The 20,000-nt window shown below is 44.0% G+C and overlaps 1 protein-coding gene across 12 annotated transcripts in view; it reads right to left on the bottom strand.

Moving 5' to 3' along the window:
- Positions 1–3,553: 3,553 nt before the first annotated feature.
- The window catches only part of LOC118786578 (ryanodine receptor 3-like), a 127,563-nt gene continuing 111,116 nt past the window's right edge, over positions 3,554–20,000 (bottom strand). For all 12 annotated transcript variants that reach the window (XM_036541717.1, XM_036541722.1, XM_036541718.1 and 9 more), the window contains 21 exons: positions 19,709–19,789; positions 19,094–19,182; positions 18,819–18,947; positions 18,579–18,683; positions 17,337–17,418; positions 14,731–16,043; positions 14,526–14,584; positions 14,267–14,432; positions 13,949–14,035; positions 13,058–13,249; positions 12,434–12,564; positions 12,009–12,051; positions 11,752–11,879; positions 11,230–11,290; positions 10,967–11,113; positions 10,735–10,869; positions 9,131–9,287; positions 8,761–8,825; positions 8,006–8,106; positions 5,582–5,633; positions 3,554–4,675 (listed from right to left, as the gene is read on the bottom strand). In XM_036541717.1, coding sequence (XP_036397610.1) covers positions 4,580–4,675; positions 5,582–5,633; positions 8,006–8,106; positions 8,761–8,825; positions 9,131–9,287; positions 10,735–10,869; positions 10,967–11,113; positions 11,230–11,290; positions 11,752–11,879; positions 12,009–12,051; positions 12,434–12,564; positions 13,058–13,249; positions 13,949–14,035; positions 14,267–14,432; positions 14,526–14,584; positions 14,731–16,043; positions 17,337–17,418; positions 18,579–18,683; positions 18,819–18,947; positions 19,094–19,182; positions 19,709–19,789 — 3,419 coding nt within the window. In that variant the 3' untranslated portion in view covers positions 3,554–4,579. The remainder of the gene's footprint in view (positions 4,676–5,581; positions 5,634–8,005; positions 8,107–8,760; positions 8,826–9,130; positions 9,288–10,734; positions 10,870–10,966; positions 11,114–11,229; positions 11,291–11,751; positions 11,880–12,008; positions 12,052–12,433; positions 12,565–13,057; positions 13,250–13,948; positions 14,036–14,266; positions 14,433–14,525; positions 14,585–14,730; positions 16,044–17,336; positions 17,419–18,578; positions 18,684–18,818; positions 18,948–19,093; positions 19,183–19,708; positions 19,790–20,000) is intronic.

The raw sequence follows: 20,000 nt of genomic DNA, 5'->3' as shown, positions 1-20,000 counted from the left end.
CTCTGGGTTAAGGGGCTCTCTGGCTGTGATTCTGTCAGGGGCCTGTGTGAATCATGGGTCCCACATCCAGAGCAGCCTCCTTGGGAGAGGTTATAAATACCGCTCTTAATTCAGCATTCTTCTTCAACACACCACAGCTCTCCAGTACAGACACAATCAGGGCCCTGTGAAGGGGGACGCATCCTTCAGGCGGACATGACCTCCCTGTGTACTCCCAGCTCCCCTTGCAGATGTTTTATGAGAACCAACACTAACACATTGTTGCCTCCTAAAATACAACACAGTGTACTTGCTGTCCACAGAGTAAACAAGGCATCAGATAAGTAATTGGGCTCATAACCACAGGGTTACAGGATTGACAGTTTGGCACTGTGGATGCACCCATGAGCAATGTTTACCTAGATCTCCAGCTGTAATGTAAAATGAAGTAAATGTCATTAAAAAAACAGCTTCTGCAGCTTGCCCTGGATGAAAGGACCTACACAACAAACAAATAATGACATTGGCTTTATATGTAGCGCAATACTTGTTGCACAATACATTTTGCTACATATCTGTTTTAGTCTATATTTTTTCTTTAACATAACGGTCCTTGTGATTTGAAAAGGGTGAGTAGGTGTGTGTCACATGACATACGGCAGGTATAAGTGAGCAGTTAAGATACAGAGGAACATGTCGGTGCTGAGTGTCCTCAGGCGGAGACAATGAAGAGGGGTGGGCCACTGTGACGCCCAGACAGCCCGCTCAAAGCCTTGCTGCGCCTGCACGCTGAACGGCCAGATGGAGCAGAAGGTCAGACGCACGGGGGCCGTGAGAGGTGACGACGAGTCGTTAAAGCGGCGCGTTAATGTCCCTCACTTTCAGCGGGCTCCCAGTCTGGTGTGATTCACACACACACGCACACACACACACACACACACCGTGTCTCCAGCGCAGCTCAAGGAAGTACATTGAAAGAAAGCTGAAAACAGAGCCAAGCTGGGGTTAGGAAATGGAGTGCTTTCCATAGAGAGAAACGTGCCTATTCTCTTAAAAGTGGCATGCAGTGAGGCTGATAAGGAGACCCTTGGTACTATCATTGTGCTGCACAATGCAGTCAGTCCCTCAGTGAAGTTGCATGAGCCCACAGGAGCGCAGGAAACATGGCTGCTCAGCCTTAGTATTATTTGCTGAGGGCTAAAAACCCATTGATCTGGACGCAATTAAGACTTATTGAAGAGCACAGGATCAATTCCCCATTCTGCAATCCATATGTTCCTCTCCAAGTTGCCCCCTGGGCCTCAGGTTGCTTCTCATATTGAGTATCCAGGGGCAAAAAGTTGTAAGGAGTTACTTATAGTCTCCATAGTGGGGTGGAGAGAGGGTGGCAGCGGAGCACTGGGCAGCTGTGCAGCAATGTGTTAAACCAACACACTTTGGAAAAGGGTAAATGACTGACAGAACAGCTGTGCTGCATTACCCTGTAATTACCAAGCTCAGCCTGTGGTCTGTCTTAAAATGTCCCAATTTTCAAATTTAATGGATTGACTTTTTAAGAATGATACAGTGCATTGACAATACTCAGCTCTATTCTGACAACTCATTATGAAAAGAAAGTTCACGTCAGTTATTTCATTAAGAGAACAAGGAGTCCCCTGCTGCCTTGGTAATATTGAAATGGCTATCAGATAGCCAAACAAAGGACAGCCTGTCTAGGGCTATACTATACAGCAGACTGAACCCATCCTCTTGGCTTCGATTGTGCTCTGTTAAAAGCCTATGAGGAGAAAAAATATATACTACCTAGTCCTCTGTCTTTCAGATGACTGCTGTACTCTGAGGAGAAACTGGGAGATGGACTCTCAGGTAGATTGTTATGCTTCACTGGAATGATTCATACTTTAACTGTTTATCGAGATCTTGTTTTCCTCATACTGATGTCATCTCCATACAACAACAGTGTCAGTCCTGAATGAGTGTACATTACAGCATGCATATGTATATGTTTCTGGGCATACTCAGGAGCTACTATGGAGCTAATGCAATTGTATTCTTTCCTGAATTTGCTTTATCAAAGACGACAAACATGTATGGCTTATGCCCTAATTTCCATTTTTGGTATGTCAGTTACTTATCTAAGTTTCGTAACTGAATTCACATTATTTTCAAAACATATTAATATAGTGTAGCAAATACATAATATTAATATTGCCATGCATCGCAGTCATTTGAAAAACTGCCAGGCGATTATCATTTCAATGATGTTGTGTTATTTTAGCTGACAATTCCGATGGCATTTCCCTCAGCGGTAGCGGTCTGGTTTGTCAACTCAAGCCAAACTTGGAAAAACTGCTGCAGATGGTGAATGAAGCGCTAGACTGCTCCTCGGGTTAGACTCCTGTCACTGATCTGCTCCATTCTCAAAGCATCCACGAACCTGAGGAAGAGACACCACCTTCAGGGGCGCATCACAATGCAGCTTTCTGCTGCAACTATGAGGTGGCAGCATGGGGCATGGGGGTGGGCAGAGCAAGAGCAGCTAAAAGGTGTTCCAGCTTTGAGACAGTGACGGAGACTCCATCACAGTGTAGCTGATAGTTGAAGATATAGGCTGTAAAGGGCATGAAATCCTCTCCATTTGTCAGCAGAGATGGATACTGCCCCCAGTCTGCTGAGCAGGGTAATAGAGCCCAGCCAATCGGTGCTCACGGCACCTCCAGATCAAGAGTCAGCGGAGCAGGTGTCTTCACTTCCCATTTCAAGCTGTGTATGATCAGCTTCTGTTCACCGCCCCACCACCACCACTGACCACCCCACCCCCTCACATCCAGGCCTGCATAAACGCTGGATTCCCTCATCAGCTCGAGGGCACAGGCAGCGTGACAGCGTCAGGCCCTACTGCTGTATTTGCTCCTCAGACAGCCAGCAGGCCTCTGACCACACACCAGCAGAGGGTCTGAATATGTTTTACTTGATGGGTTTTGGTCTACTTGCAGTTGTGACAGCGTGATGGAGGATTGGCCATGGGGAGGAAAACGAGCCAATTACACAAGCAGTCTGTCCGATTTTATGAATTATGTAATGGATAACCACCCCCCTCTCCCCCCTCTGCCTCTGTAATTTCACTGATAGACCACGACGAAGATAAGTAGTGTGATATCATGCTAGAATAGTTTACAGGGCCTCTGGCTGCCCAGTAGCACCCAAAGGAATTGATTTTAATGGTATCTATTAAGAGAGGACAAGGACTGTGCTGAATACCAGCATGTGGCATGTAGGAAGAGACAGGGCTGTGCATCTTCCAGAAACGCACCTCAGGAATGAAAAATCTCCACTCTCAAAATACCTACCTTTTACACAACTCTGTATAGGACTACATTCAATAATACCCATCGGGCAGAACTGAGGTCAGTGAGCTTCCTGTTCTTGGTAATAGGTTCTTCCACTTGTTTTTGTTTTTTTTTTTTTCAGTCAGATGGTATCCGATGTCATTTCCTCTTCAGTTCTATCAGTTCAGTCCAAGTCCAAGTCAATTCACAGCATCATCCAAGCACCAACACGTAACACAGATACATTGAGAGATGGAATTTATTGCACTGGGTAATTTATTTTTTTTCCTCAAAAGAGCACAGTTTAGCAAAGCTACTACATACAAATGGCCATACAACAGCATTTTTTGTAGAGTGTTCAGCAAATTTTGAATTGTGAGTTTTTAGTGTTTTTTTTTCCATTGTACCGTGACGATTTCCAATAGGGATGCTGCAGTTTGACAGAACCTCAACCATAGAGCATTACCACACAGTTCAACCTCTTTAAAAAACAAATGAAAACAAAAGCCACAAAACTAACCTAGGTACATTTGCTTGTTGCTAATCCAGGAGAACTACAGCACTAACATTCTAGAAAGAACAGAAATGGTTTTGCATAGCTTTTTTGTCATGTAGGTAAGGCACTTTATTGATACTTGATAGTAGGCATCTCATAGCATGTTCAGCCTTTTAGCTGGACAATTCTTTTAAACTGTATTATTCATCTCAGCAAGCAGATTGACACCATGAATAATAAAACACATTTGTTTCTCTCTATAAATCTACTCACCCTAGGGTTTGGCATAAGTCTCATGTTCAACATTCAGCGAATATTGAAGTAGTATTCTTGTGCATATTAGGGCGGAGATTCACACCTCATTCCATAACCCCACACAATCCAGTGTTTCTCAAAAAGACAAAAAATTTGTGCAATGGTTTGGGGTTATGCGGAGGAAAGGCAACACGTTGTCAAAATAATCAACTGTTCCAGAAAAGAGCAGAAAGTAAAAGTCTGGGCAGGTTGGAATTTGCAGTCTCTTGTAAATTGGCACGTGACACTGTACCATAGGTAACAGGAAAACATCTTACATTGATATGAAATGGTAATTTCCGTAATACAAAAGGTAGCATTTCGACTCGTGCGTCTAGTCTCTCTTTTAAAGTCTCAAAAGAGGCGTACATTTTTCAGTGGTTAACTTGCTTCGCTGGAAGTGCGGTAGTAGAACTGGCTGAGGGCGTGTCTCTATCGGGTTCTCTGTGGAGCAGCACTGGGGGGCGCATCGGTGGCCTCTCTAACCCAGCTGGTCCTCGTACTGCTTGCGGAAACAGTCTCCCGCGGGGAAGAAGTCCCAACATCTCTCCTGGTACATCTTCCACACGTAGGACTCCTTGAGGATTCAGATAAAAACTACATTGATTCCTCATCATTCCAGGACACTGTGTGCCAGCACACTGTATATCGGGCCTCGATATGCAGATCAGTATGGATGCATTTAACACTTATATAAAGTACTACAGTTTACCATTTAAAAAGAAGCTGCTTTTTCCTAAGTACAGCACTGTACTGTCCTGCTGTTGGTAGAAAGTAAATTACTTTTCACTGTGTACGTACTGTAAACATGGCTCTATTTATATAACACTGAAATGGTTTGTACTTAAGCTGGGTCAGGTAATGGCTCAGAACCAGCCCTTACTGCTAACCGCATCAAGGCCAATTAGCCACATACTCTTCCCTCACAAAAAGAGGAGCAGGCCGAAAATAGCCCATCTGTACACAGGTGAGTGGCTGCTCAATATTTGGCTGTGGAGAGTGTGCCGTGCCCCTGCTCTTCCAGGGTGCAGCCAGGGGGGTGTATTTAACCTCTGTTTTCACAGGGTCCACTCAGGATGTGCTTGGCGATGTTTCTGGAATGATAGCGAGTGTTTTCAGTGTACCCGTGTCTCTGAGCTAAATATTCTAAGGTCCTGTGTGGGATGTTTCACTCCTGTGAGAGCCACTTCTACAGCCACTCCTGATGTGTGTTTCAAAGGGCTTTTGCACAGTGGCTAAGTGCAGACAGCTCAGTATAATAATTTTCATGACAATGTTGCTTCTGTTATGTTTTATTCTTCCTCCTCGTGCCTTCACCCATAAAACAGAACACATTTGTCAAGGAAAGGATTTTCTAAAGTAAAAGCATGTGTTCCTAATCTCCTGTAAAGTAACAGAATGGATATGAGGGGTCTAACATGTAAAAGTTATGCACTGAATATTCTGAGAGGGGACCAAGATGATGGCCAAAAAGGAGGCATACCTGACCGGTGTGCTCTGTCTCGTCCTTGTTGATGAGGTACATAAGGAAGAACCTGAAACCACAGACAAAAATCCATTGAAGCTACTGCAGCACACTGCTGAATTGATGTATGGACCCTTGTAGATAAACGACCTGCCTTTATGAGTACCTTTCAAGGATCTGAAAGCGTTTCACTGTGAGGGCTGGTAACTCACCCCTATCATCAGTAATGTGTGACGCTCTACTGGGTGATGCATGGCGGCCATTTTGCACCAGAACATTCACTGCACATCAGTTTTGGCATGTAGTCAGTTCGGCAGGAGGCCAGACTGAGGCTGCTTTCACACTAGAGCTTTTGGTGCAGACCCGAGTCCGCTTGAGCCATTGGTTCGGTTTGTTTTGTTGACGTGAACGCTGTTTTCCAAACTTGGGTGTGCACCAGGGACCGTACACGAGTCCTCCAGAAAACGAGGGTCTGGGATACGGTTCACCTAAACTCCAGTGCGGTTCGCATTTGGTGTGAAAGCTATCTGATCTGAAACCAGGAAGTAAACACTATTGATTACGTGTATTTGCTTGTCGCATCTAAAAACTATTTGGGAAGTAATTGCAGGTAGCCACACTGTTCGCTCACCTTGAGGATATGCGTGCATGCTCTGCAAGCAAAGCTGTAAATTCATTTCGCATTGCCGCCTGTCTCCGCAAAAACCTCCTTATCCGAGCAGCTCGTATCACTCTCAGACAGCAGGACACATATATGGCATAGTGAAAATGCAGAACACGGTTATTTTGGTGCTGACACCATATTAACAAGAAATTAATAAGAAAACAAATACAGTATAGTGTGGCTTTCCATTTTGCCTCCCTTTTGAGTTGTTGCCTAGCAACATTGGTAAATAAAAGCTGCACGTTCCTTACGTATTAATGACGTAAACGTACCATGGTTCACAACCAAAAAATATAATGTGAAAGGAGACCAGTGGGGGCAGGGGGAGGGGGGAATAATCACACTCGAGTTCGGATCAGCAAAGTGGACCAAGTGTGAAAACAGCCCGAGAAAGCTAGTATCAGTTTTTTCTTAAGAGGAAGCTGAACGGTTCTGCAACAGATGACCTTATAAATATTTAAACCTGTTCCAGCTGCAGTCAGATAAAAAGCCCTTTACCAAGTGGCCTCTGCTCATATCCTCACGCAAACTTTCAGCTCAAGTGTGAACGCACTGACTTCTGCTTCATTCAGTCCAAATATGTCGGAGTGGTTGCTAATTGGCTAATTGAACTTGTGATGGAGGGCAATTCCAACCTGATGTGGCTGTGGTTGTCAAGACAGCCTCGGGCCAGAATGGGTTCCTCTGGAGTCATTAAGTTTCACAATAGTGGGCGTTTAATATTGCCCCACAGTGCTGGCGGCCTTTCAAATGATGTTCAAATCTCTGGCGCAATAGCAGTGCCTCTGTTGTTGCTACAGTAATAGAGTTCGGTCGCCATGGTTCCCTGGGACTGGACATACTGCAGTCCTATAATGAAGCAGCGTGGTGACTAATTCAGGGGGGAAAACAATGAGGGGCGCTCTTGACCCTTAGTCATCTCCACAAGCTCTGTCCCCAACAACCAGCCAGGATGGCTGCAGGGCCATGACTCTGTCGCGGCATAAAGAATGCCAGGTAAATATTGCATGTGTGCCTGCTACAGTGCCTCTTTCTTCCCAGGAAGTCCTGCATTAAAGTATGATCAAAGCTGGATGGATAAAGCTTGAATTACGGCAACCAAATCAGTTAGTTTATATACTGGAACACAAGAAGCATTCGGCTGTCACACACATTCAACCTGTGTGAACAGGAAGGTGACATATGATCTTAAGCGATTACAGCGTACAACAGAGGAATCTGACGAAAGAGTGCAGTCACTGAATTTCATTACTGAGGTATTTAAATTTATAAAAGGAATCAATAAGGTTAACTATAATAGATTCTTTAGGGTGAGTTCAGTCTGTCAAATAAGGGGACATAAATGGAAACTAGTTAAGATTAAGTTCCTCACTGATATAAGGAAATATTATTTTACACAAAGAGTTATCAATACATGGAATAGGTTGCCAGGTCATGTAGCTGAGGCAGAGACCCTTGCTGTGTTCAAGTCTAGACTTGATGCAGTTTTGGATACTCTTTAATTAAGAAATGGCGAGCTTAGTTGGGCCGAATGGCCTGTTCTTGTCATCATATGTTCTTATAAACACCTGTTAACTAGTTTGCCACCTCATTTAATTAGTATTTCATTGAGGTTAAATGCCATTGGGTGTTACGGTCTTATCCTTGAACCACCCACAGTACTGCACAAACCAATGGTAGGGTCCATAAATTACAGTGGCTGCAGCTTTCTTATACATGCTTTGGCTTCTTTAAGGCACGTTCGTTAAGTGTAAATGAGATGGTAGAGAGATACTCACAGGTAGTTGGCCAGGTTGTGCTCTTGTAAGGTATGTGTCTCAAAGCCATGGGGTGTCGTGTCAAAGTAGTCATTTCCAATCCCACAGATGAAACACTTAGTCTGAGGATTAGACAGAGAAGACACTCTTCAGATCACAAGCTTTCTGGAATAGTTGCAGATATTTTTAGAACTGTAGGTAGAGATCTTTTGAGAGGTATGTGCAAAAAAAGTATTTCTGGTACAAGAAAGCACATCCATTCTTGTCAAACATTATTTTCACAATCGCAATCTGAAGTATCACAATCTACTCCTCTCCATGGAGGAACTGAAATGCAACAGAAAAAAAAACAATCTGGGAAGATCATCACGTACGTGTACTTGCCTTTACAAACACGAAATTACCATACACTTATATATGATATATAGGGGTACGTTCAAGTTGATACTTAACACATCTAGTCTCGGGACTTCTATAGAAACCTATGATATTCAAGGAAGTGGAATGCTAGTGTGCACATAGTCCAATCCCACAATACATCTCAATACTGTGAGATGGCTATAATGACTGATCATACACTGGTGGTTACAACCTTGTATAATGTGACAATGTAATATTATATACAGTATGTATGTGAAAATTGATAAGATAAATAGTTCCCTGTTTTTTCACATTGCATTGCAGGCATTCCACAGAACTGTGAACACATTGAGAAAACTTTTGCGCAGTTAAATGAACATAACAGGACTTCGATCAGGCAAAAGCTCCATGCTCACCTCCATGTCCTCCTTCACTTGCTCCTGTTGATCTCTCAGCTCTCCGAACGCATCAATGATCAAACCTGTTTCGGCACATAACCAGGACCGTGAGTGTGTCTTTTTTTTTTTGGCATCGCCAAGCAGTCTGTGTCAGTGTGTCATTGCTGAATGTGAGCGGAAGACACAGGGTCAGTGGGATTAGTGTCACACTGCGGTTTAAACAACAGAGGGTTATTTTCGGCGCGCCGTTGTGACGCCGCGGCCTCTCTCAGCGTGTGAATAATCCCTGCTTGTCACAGAGCCCCGACGCACGGCCAGAGTGACTTTGACGCGGCGGGGTCTCCCTCCGCCTCTCCCCCCCGCCCGCCTCCCACGGTTCGGCACATACCCTGGATGATAGCCAGCAGGATGACAATGACAAAGAAGAAGAAGGTGATGTCGAAGAGGATGCGGTACAGCTCGTAGGGGTCACCCGCCGGATCCTCGATCTCGTCACCGATGCCACCGCCCGCTCGCACGCCCACGTACATGTGGAACAGGTAGCACTGGAGAGAGAGAGCGAGAGAGAGAGAGGGATGCTTTGTGTGACAGACAGGAAGTGACAACCTTTCCTGTGACCTTTTACACTCGGTCGGTAACAATGTAATGTACACTATGACATTTATATTTTCTTTTTGTAAAATTTTTGTCTTGATCCGGTTTGGTCAACAATACATCAACATGTTTTATAGAAATTTTCAAGATGCTACAGACATTCATAAGTTTTATGCACAGCTAACAACTGCAAGAACTTCCTTGGAGATAGAGCCCAGAGGAGCTAGTGCTATAGGAAAAAATCTAGCTAATGTTAGCTTTGAGGAAACAGTGATTTAACATTACAAAGTACAGGAAATGCAGCGATGAAAACTATGAGATATTTAATAACACTAATGAAAACATAACAAACCAGGAAACATAACATGTGCGCTACATAGCATAAAATACAGTAAGTCACATGCGCAAGGGTTAAATCTAGTGGGTCAAGTAGGAAGAATAAGTTGGGGCACACAGTCTAGGAACAGGTAACGAACTTGCTTGGATGTTTCATGTACCAAACACACTTCCATTGTTTGAGACACTGAGATGCCATTAGCTGGGCGCCTGTATCTTGCATGTAGCAAGTGAGTATTATTGCAAATATGTACCTCACCTTATAAAGGTTATAACAGTATTCACATTTAGTAACTGAATAGTTATTTGCACTGGTTTTTCTTTTTTATAAAAAATTTGGACCATGTTTACTGTTATTTTTACATAACAGCTTTATACTCAGAGTTTTATATGCAAATTCAATGCTGAAGTGTAACTAATTGAATGTTGTCTAGCCGCAGTGTTTGAATGCTGTGTCAATGTGTTTGTAGAACTGGCAATGCCTTTTATTGTGGCTGAGTCAATAATTAAAGCTTTCACACATTGCAGATTTTATACAGCCTGGATTACATGGTGGGTTGATTACGCTGTGTTTATGTGAATGCATTTTGGTGCTCATAGTGATACTGCCTCTTGCAGTTTTGGTTTCAGACCATGTGTTTAGCCAGTGATTTTCAGGGTCTCCTTTAAATAAAAGTCCAGTCTTACTGCTATAAGGGGTAGCTTACTCTGTAGGCTGAAAGCACTGTTGCTCTTTATAGGGTCTTATTCAGAATTATGTAATGAAAGAACATTAATATGGGTTTTGTAGGACTCGTGACCCTGAATGAGGCTGCCAGCTTTATGCTGTCCCTAGCCACCAGTGCACTTTATTGTACTTTGTTTTTCATTTCCACTTATGTCTTTTAGAGTTATCCATCATACTAAATTGTCAAAATAAACTTTGTTACTTTTTTATACATTTCTGACTCAAGATGGCCAGGACCTGTTTGTGGTAGGCAATTAAAAGGCTATGACATTAATATTGAGGGGCAGTGAGCGAGGCTGGATTTTGTGGTGATGTGGGTACGTGGGGAAGCTCACCGTCATCATGTCGTCACACTTCATGTCCGGCTCGTCCTCGTCCTCGCTCTTGTTGTAGAACTTGCGGAAGAAGTTGAAGGCCACCACGGTGTAGAGGTACACCACCACGGCCAGCAGGCCCACGGTCAGCACAAGCTATGCGAGGGGAGAGAGCACCCTCAGTTACTGCAACCCCCTCTCCCGGCTGAGAGCCACTGCATAGGTTGAGCAGCAAACCCCCCCCCTTTCTTACCTGTTTACCATTGTGGGTGACAGAGGACAGGATGGTCCTCAGTGTCTTGAAGCCCATGGCGATATCCAGCAGGTGAGCGGCAAAGAAGAAGTTATTGTAGTGGCCCAGGATGGACATGGTGGTGTACCACACCAGGTAGAGGAAAGGCTGCGGCGAGAGCAAACGGGCATAGCATGACCCACAGTTTGCAATAGTAAGTAAGAATGGAAAAGCTGTTCAAATTCAAATTGCTGAACAAATCTATCTTCCAGCAGCAGACTCACATTGTCAGTGAACACCACCCCCATTTTCCAGACATGATACTTGGTGTCAATGGAGCTAAGCCTGCCAAAATACAACAGAAATACTTTTATTCATTCAGCAGACTGACTTACCCAGGCTCACGAAGGCCATCATGGCAAGACACGCTTAGTCTATGTCATCAGGACTGCACAGGTACACAACAGTGAGTAATATACTGGTGACAAAGCAGCAGGGTGAAAAGAGTGCCAAATATAAGCACAGAATGTAACCTGTTCTGAGCACATGTAGCGCACAGTGCTTAAAATGATCACAAAAGAAAACATGACTTTCTCATGGCGTAAACACAGACCCCAAATCCCTCGAAATGACTGTCATTTGCTTTTGTTTAACCCCAGGTTTTTTTCCCCACATAGGGCTGTATTAAGATGCTGTGTGCACATCCCAGAATGAGGATAGATATGCTGCGTGACCGCCTGGGACATTGTCTTCACAAGAGGTTTCCTGCAGGACTGGAACCGTGTGACCAAACTGTAGTCTCTTACCAGGACACCAGCGAGTCATCCTTCGCCGCTGTCTCCTTAGTGGGGTTGAAGTCCAGGGCACTCTTGTCCAGGCCCAGAAGCTCTGCAATACGCTCTGCTCCATAAAGATCCCCATACTTATTAATCACCTGCAGGCAAAAGTGATGTGTTGGGTTAGACAGGGAAATGGAGAGAACAACATATGAAGTGCTGCAATACTCTGTGAGAACGAACTGGCGAACGTGCATAAAAATGATAGTCTCGGGAATTACACTTGCCTTGCGTTTCACAAATTTGTCCCAGTAGTTGTTGGGGAAGGATCTGTGTGCAACGAGAAGAGGGACACGTGAGGGGCGTTTGTAATTATCCGAAAGGTGACACAGAGAGGGCAGTCAGCTGCTCTGAACAAGAGGGACCCGCATTCAGCTCAGTGCGTCTACCACTTCAATTAGCATGGGCGAAGCGGAGCCCCTGTGGAAGAGAGCCTGTAGCTCAGCAGGGGGGCTTTGCTGTCATTGTATGAACTGACACAGACACTTGCACAGCACGGGGGGCTGGCACTCTCCATTGTCTCACACACACAAAACAGTCAAAATTAGGCCACTCCATCTTGCAATCAGAACAAAATGGAATTAGATTTTTTAAAAAAAGTCCGCTTTTTAACTGAGCACGGCAGTACGCAGTGTTTCTCTGTCGGACTTACGGGGTATTGATGACCAGCCGATCCCACTGTCCTTTGATGTCATCATCGGAGGGCTGCTCGGTAATGTACAGGCCGTCGAACTCCAGCTTCCTGGCGATCTCCTTCTCACGCTTGAACACCACCAGGGGAACCTTGGAGAGACAGAAAGAGCCTTCTCAGCTCTCATCTCACCATTTCCTTTGGCTTTGCCTCTTTTGCTTTTGCAGAACACACTGAAAATTATGTAGCGGGTAATTCTCTCTAACAAAAACCTATATCTATGTACAAACACTGCAAGATATTAATACGAACTAATCATATACCTTCCTTATGTCAATACTAACATATTAGCATAACTGATAAAAATATGAGGCTAACTTAAAACAACTGTTGTAGGGGTAAAAGAAGAACAAAAAAATGAAGATGATGAGAACAATGATGAAGAGAAAAAAGAACAAAATCATTGGCAAAATGTTACATTGCCATTTATTGCATCTGAAGATATATCTGAATTCTGTGAGAGTTGAGTTGGTACAGCAGTGAGTGTTGGTAGCTATTTAGGTATTAAGTATGCATCTACATCCTGTAAATTGGTGAGTACATGCAGTTATAGCATGCCCTTATTTGTGCAGTCCTATTGGTTACCTTCAGGTAATAGTATCCCACCACACAAAGGAAAGAGATGACAGTGTGGAGCACAGCCAGGAAGCGTAGAGTGGGTGCCATGTAGCCAGTGCTCTCCTGCAACACAAAGTACTCCATACCACCCTCATCCTCATCTTCGTCATCACCGTTCCAGGGGTCCGAGTCTTCCTCATCAGATTCCTCACCAGTCACCTGCAGAGCAGAGTAGTCCATTTATGACAGCACATCAGAGAGAAATTTCAAAGGAAATGCACGGTATGGCGTGGCATGACACAGATGAATTTGCATGGCTTATTTCATCCAATGATCTCAGAGCACATTAAAGTCAGGGACTAAATAACCTTTTTGTGCCAGCTCACCATGCATCAATCAGGTATACATGAAAGCATCATACTGCCAGACAGACTGCAGGCAATATGACTCAACCAGTTTGGAATAATTTGCTGAGGGCATTGTTCTAAAACACCAACTCTATAAAGAGCACTATGGGGTTGTTTATGAAATTGGAAAATGACTCAGCCAGTTTGGAATAGGTTAGTGAGGGCACTGTTCTAAAACACCAACGGGGTTGTTAATGAAAATAGGACTTCATCTTAATGTCTCAACACAAAAATGTCTCCTGTTGTGATATACCACTGCCACTACCTTGAAGCACTGCTTGTTAACATTGGGCCCAGAGTGAAGTGTGCCCCCTACTGACAGACATTAGTTACATCATCACTGTCATTCTGATTTGAAGCCCTTTCAATCTTAGTACAGATCAGAACTATGCTTCTCCTAACTGTGCTGTGGTTTTACAGAATATGGCTACAATGTAGTAGGTCTCCATCAATAGGACCAACAGGGACACAACAGTCTCTAATGCTGATTGTTACTGTGATTGTTAGTTACCTTGTAGAAGAGCAGGATAAAGTTGATGGCGAAGGCCACGAACAAAGCCAGCAAACGAAGGTTGTAAAAGTTTCTGGCCAGATAGTTCTGAAAGGAGACACAAGATTTTTTTTATAGGTGATTAGATTTGATTTCAAATCAATTGAATCAGTTATCAGTTATTGTGGTCAGCATTATACTTTAGTGGTTCATTACTGTCTTCATAGTCAGGGAATGCTATGCATACTAAATGTGCAGAACAGGGTTTGAATCTCCTACATATGCTGACCAATGCCAACAGGGAAAATGAGTTTCAAACAGATAGAAGTCCTGGCTCACCAGCATCTTGGTCTGGTAGACATCTAATCCTGCAAAGAAGCTGGCCATGAAGGCTTCTGGCACCTCCTTCTTCTGGCCATGTCTCCTTATGGGGACCTTCTCTTCCACCACGGGCTCTGATGGCTCCTCCTCCTTGGCCTTGTCCTTCTTCTCTCCATCCTCGGAACTGCGGCACACACACACATATCCACAGGGATTAGAAAACAATGGTGATCAGTGCCACACAAGCAAACCCTGTCCATGCCGAGAAGACACTCACTCTGCCTTCTCGGGTTCTGCCTTCTGATCCTTCTCTATCTCTTTGGAAGCAGCCTCCTTCTGTGAACACATGGAGCACACCCTTAAGTCAATCGCCATTCACATTCTGACACATTCTGAATTAAAGTACAGAATAATCTATCAGATATTCCTTTCTGATGGAGCAGGGCAGTAATGTCATTCATAGTACGGAGACTGAAACAAACCTGAGCTTTTTTCTGATTTACAGCACTGGCTATTGAAGGCGCATCAGCCCCGATGATCTCAGAGACGTCACCCAGGCCGGGCTCCGGTGCATGCTTGCCCCCCTCCCTCTTCGGCGGTATAGTCATCAGCTCCGACATTAGATCCACATCACCCTTGTCTCCTTTAGCCAACTGCACCAACTCCGCTGCTGATGCCGACTCGCTGGGCTCCATCTTTTCTGTCTCCAGCACATCACCATGGATGCCAAACTGGGTTGGGTCAGGCATGTTGCCCAGGATGTCTGTCACCTTCATGTTCTTGGCCCCCTCCACCAGGCCACCGCCAAACATGGAGGTCCAGAGGATGTGGAAGAAGCCCCAGACAAGGTTGTACATGAAGCGGAAGAGGCCAGTAAAGATCATCCAGAAGAAGGCGAAGAACCCCTTGATCATTTCCCGGATGCTCATCTTCTTGAACTTCTTGTACTGCTTGCGCATGTTCTTGAGGGAGATCAGCTGTCGGAAGTGGGAGAGGTTCTTCTTCATGGATACGCAGGCGATGGTGAAGGCGGAGGACGACTCCAGAGCCCGCTCCTCTTCCTCCTCTTCCAGCTCCTCAAGGATGCTGTGGGCATCCTCCTCGTCCTCCTCCGGCCGCTCCACAGCATCCGGCTCAGAGATCTGGGAGGCCAGCTGCATCTCAAAGATGGTGTCCTCACAGAAGTTGACAAAGAGCTCCATCTTCTCACTCTCGCCACCCTCGTTGACCACATCAAAGATGAACTGCCGCTTGGACTCCTTAACCTGTGGCTTCTCCCACTGGGTCCTGCTGGACTCGCTGATCTCAAAGTAGACCCTCTCGATCCGCTTGGCGCCACCCATGATCTCGATGCGGCCCAGGTAGGGCTCAAAGTAGCTGAGCACGCTCTCAGCCAGGTCCAAGAAGGTGCCCAGCCGGGAATCATGGGGCATGTGCTCCGACAGGTTGGTGAGCAGCACAGCTACATTGAAGCCGATGTCTTTGGCAGGCTCATGGAAGCGCTCCACAAACTCCTGGTAGTTGAACATGTCGTTCTCATCGGCCTCCGCGCAGGACAACAGGAACTCAATCTCAGACTGAGTGTACTGCTTCTGGTTCTCCATGGACTTCTGGAACTCCTTCTTGGAGATGACCCCTTTGCTGTCGGGGTCATATTCCTTGAAGTTGTCTGAGGTGGTCAAGTCCTTCAGTTTGAGGAACATATCGAAGAACTTGAGGATCATCTCCATATTGCTGGAGGACTCCACCAATGTGTCCACCATCTGCTTGCCAATCGTCCCATTCACCACATTACCTGTGGGACAGAGCAGTGTGATTCTCCTCCTGGAACTATGCATTCATTCATACGACCAGAATCAAAAGCATTATCCCTATCACCACTATAACTGCCAACACCAGCATATCTGGTTTATAATTGTCATGGCTACATAAATTGTTTCACTGGCTCAGACAGTAAAAGTGTTATGTGCTGACAAGGACTGGGAGCCCACAGCAGCGAAATAAATTGGTTTCATCCCGCTGGGGATGAGGGTGGGTAGGTCAGCCAGGGTCTCATCAACACCTTGTGCGTGTGTATGAAAGGACTACATCTGCTTTACCCTGCACTCCTGCAAGAGCACAGATGTAGTTACAGTGGACCTGACGCATGTACAATTAGCAATCACAAAAAGTTAGGTGAAAAATGCTATTTAAAAATACTTAAAAATAAGCTAATTGCTTCAAAAGTAAAGCTCTATGTTAAATTAGTCTACACATATTTAATTCTTGTGATTATAACAATGAATTGGGTATTGTACCAGAGAGACTTGCAAGGCCGTAATGGTTGTATAAATTAAATTTGTATCACAAGAACAATAAGAACATGAACCAATAACACAGTGATTAAGCATCAAGTTGAAAAATACTGCCACAGTCTGAGCAATATTAAAGTAATTGCTTTAACATACTCATTGTATCACAATTATACTAGAGAGCAGTATACCTAAATTGCATAAAGGTGTACACAACCTAATAAAAATGTACAAGAGCAATGTCAGCTGACATATTAATGTCTATGTGGTGCCCAACAATGATCTTAACAACCCAAATGCTAAAGACTAACATTACCTTGCATTATATTAACAACTGACTGTGAATAAAATGACCTTTACGAAAATTACACTATACTGGTAGCATGGCATAGGATACGTCCAGATAATAGGAACCAAGATGATGTTTGAACAAGTTTGTTCTAAATTGCTGTTGGAAGATGAAGAGTTCTGCACTTCTAATGATGGGTATTGAGATGAAGACTGGAGTTTAGTATGTGCCACCATAAAGACAGCAACAATCAGGTGAGTAGAGGCTGCTGAGTGGCGAGCTATAGCAGTGGTGGTGTCAGGTGTAATGATGGACTGAAGGCAAGGAAAAGCTATGCCCTCGGCAGGCTAACACCAGACGAATGAATCCATTGCCAATGTGATAGCTCTGATGAATTTGAATCATCTGAAAGTGGTTTAATGGTAGAGGTTGGAAAGCCATCACTTTCACTACCTGCAAGCTTCTTTAAGTAACAGCTTTAATGTGACTGTGTTTACTGTGGTCCTACCTTCCAGAAGGGAAAGCATCATAACTATCATGTCCTTCTGAAGGTCCAGCAGCTCTTTCAGTAACTCAATCTGGCTGGAATCCTATGGGAAGACAAAAGGCAAAATTGTGACATGTAAGAACATTATAATAACTAGAAGAGGCCATGCTGCCTGTTTCAGCCCTTCATTCTGTCCATATCAAAACCAATGACAATCCCAGAAATACCACCTATTGTTTATTGAACGGCAAGCAATGCACATTATGGCTCTGAATGAATTCCAAAAATGCAAAAAATTCCAATAAAAGACATTTTTTCGAATTTATGGGGTCAATCTTATTAGACTCTAGGTTGAATGAAGCTGAAAGTATGTTGTGTGCCTAACATTTAAGCACCAAACACGGTAATTAAAGCTCTGTGCCTGGTAATATTAAAACTTCTCTATTACAAGATTAAGGTTGATCTTGCTTTTTTAGATCGTACTGTTATTCCCTCTCAAGAGCTAGATGGCGGCATCTAATATCTCCGTGGCATTTGGAAAGATCAAGGCCTTCTGCAAAAGATAATCCTTACAGGGGCAGCGCTATCCATCAACACTCACTAGTGTCATTCTATTAGTCAGGAGCAGGTGGCAGTGAAGGCCTGACTCAATTTGGGCATCCTTGGAGCTGGGCTCTCGCTGAGCAATAAATCAGATACGGCCAAATCCAGAACGCCTGCAAACTGCCCTGCCGGGCAACTCTGTCCAATCTGTGAGGGCTGCACTAAATGCCAAAGAGATTTACACTGAAACAAAACCAATGGTGTTTTGTTTTAAAAAAAATTTAATATGCTGTATTGGAGGTGAAATCTATTAAAGGAAATACGCTTTCTGTGTAAATTGATTAAATATGGGGGTCAATGCTGAGCAAAGGGAGACATCTAGTGGTGGCTACTATTTCAAACTATTAATTCAAATGAATTAAGAAGTACCATATTATTACTGTTTTTTCCTAACGTAATAACCTGTAACATCGTATCATTTTTATTAACAGAATGACAACTAAATCAAAAATGATTTACAGATTTTATTTTCTTACCTAATTAAAGGTATGTTGTGCAATCTTTTTGTATAAAAAGTACATTTTCTTGGGGGAATTGTATAACTGTGACACTATTTTTTTAAGGCATGCTGTCTGTTTAAAAGTTAGTTCAGCTTATAGCAACAAAAAGACATCACAGAAACAGTTTTATTCGAAATGAAATGGCCAGCGAGTGCAGCACCTGTGAGAGCTTCATCTGCATATTGGCAAAGACATGTAGGAACCCCACCACTGCATCCCACAACCTGCTGTGGGCCAGACTCTGTTGGTTTCCAATGCAGGGGCCCTGGGTGAGAGACATAAGAAATCATAAGAGACCACACACCCACCCACTTTTGCTGCTGGCTTAATAGCATGGGTCAACAGGGTGCATGTGAGATGTATCACAGCAGAGAAATACTGGTAATGTCCAGACCCTTACCTGAATGTACTCAGTGAGAGAGTTGAAGATCTGCTTGGCCACTGCCAGGGCTTTGGAGAAGTTGCGCTGACCGGGCTCGTCCATGACGTCCTTCCCAGAGTAGTACCAGTAGAAATCACTGATGGACTCCTAGCAAGGTTGCAGTGAGGAAGAATGGGCTGATGTGTTGTACTCACACAACCGCAATACTGTGACAGATATGCAGAGTACAAACACAGTCTCAGTCTTCCTTAACACAGTGTGTGCGTATGTGTGCGTGTGTGTGTGTGTGTTACCTGCAGACGGAGCAGGTAGTCCACAGTGCTGATGATGATGTTGACCGTGGTGGTGTTTCCTGTCTGAGTACGGAGGAAGTTTTGGAAGTCTGTGGAATGAAGAGACACAACATGACCTTGAGGAAACACACTGAATGAAGGGCATCTTAATTTCATCGATCTTAAAGTCTCTGGATCTCTCCTCTATGCATGCAATAGGCACTCTGACAATACCCTTGGACTTCGTAACACCATGGGAGTGTTGTAGAGGAAAATCACATCACATTGTTGAGAGCTGTGTTCTGTCAGCCATTGTAAAGTTAATAGTGTGTTGCATTTCTCTGACATGGATAACGAGGTATAACCCCCAAATCTCTGGAAGGGGGGATCAGAGAGACAGTATTTAATCATTCATGACACACGATAAATCACCTCGTCACTCCAAAGGAGTGGAAAAAAACAGCCATCAAGATTCTAATTAACTTCGGTTCCTTAATTTCAGCACTCCGCTTATGGTTTAATGGCATCCAAGGTCAAGAATACACAGGAATGCAGTCATGCTAAATGTTCTGGTGATGGCTTTCAATTTAAAATGATTTTCTTTTCTCATGCAAGTCGAGTTGGAATCACACTTACCGTTGTTGTGACCTTCACAGAGAAGTTGCAAGAACCTAAAGAGATCCTTTGTGAACTCATCATTTTGAAGCACCTTGGAACCTTTGAAAACAGGAAATTGGAATGAAAAGAGTTCCTTAACGAAGAACACGCAGAGACCAAGAGCCCTCCTTTCAGACCTGGCTATTATCTGAACATGGATGAGAATGACTGCACTGAAAATGTTTGATATTTGTTCACTATTGTATACTATCTTTTTCTAAAGATCAGACTCTATTAAGATTCATATTTAGGAACTATATGATTAAAAAGC

This window comes from Megalops cyprinoides, chromosome 12 (genome assembly GCF_013368585.1).
Source record: "Megalops cyprinoides isolate fMegCyp1 chromosome 12, fMegCyp1.pri, whole genome shotgun sequence".
Lineage (NCBI taxonomy): Eukaryota > Metazoa > Chordata > Actinopteri > Elopiformes > Megalopidae > Megalops > Megalops cyprinoides.
Note: the sequence above shows the minus strand (reverse complement) of the source record. Positions and strands in the feature narration are given on the sequence as shown.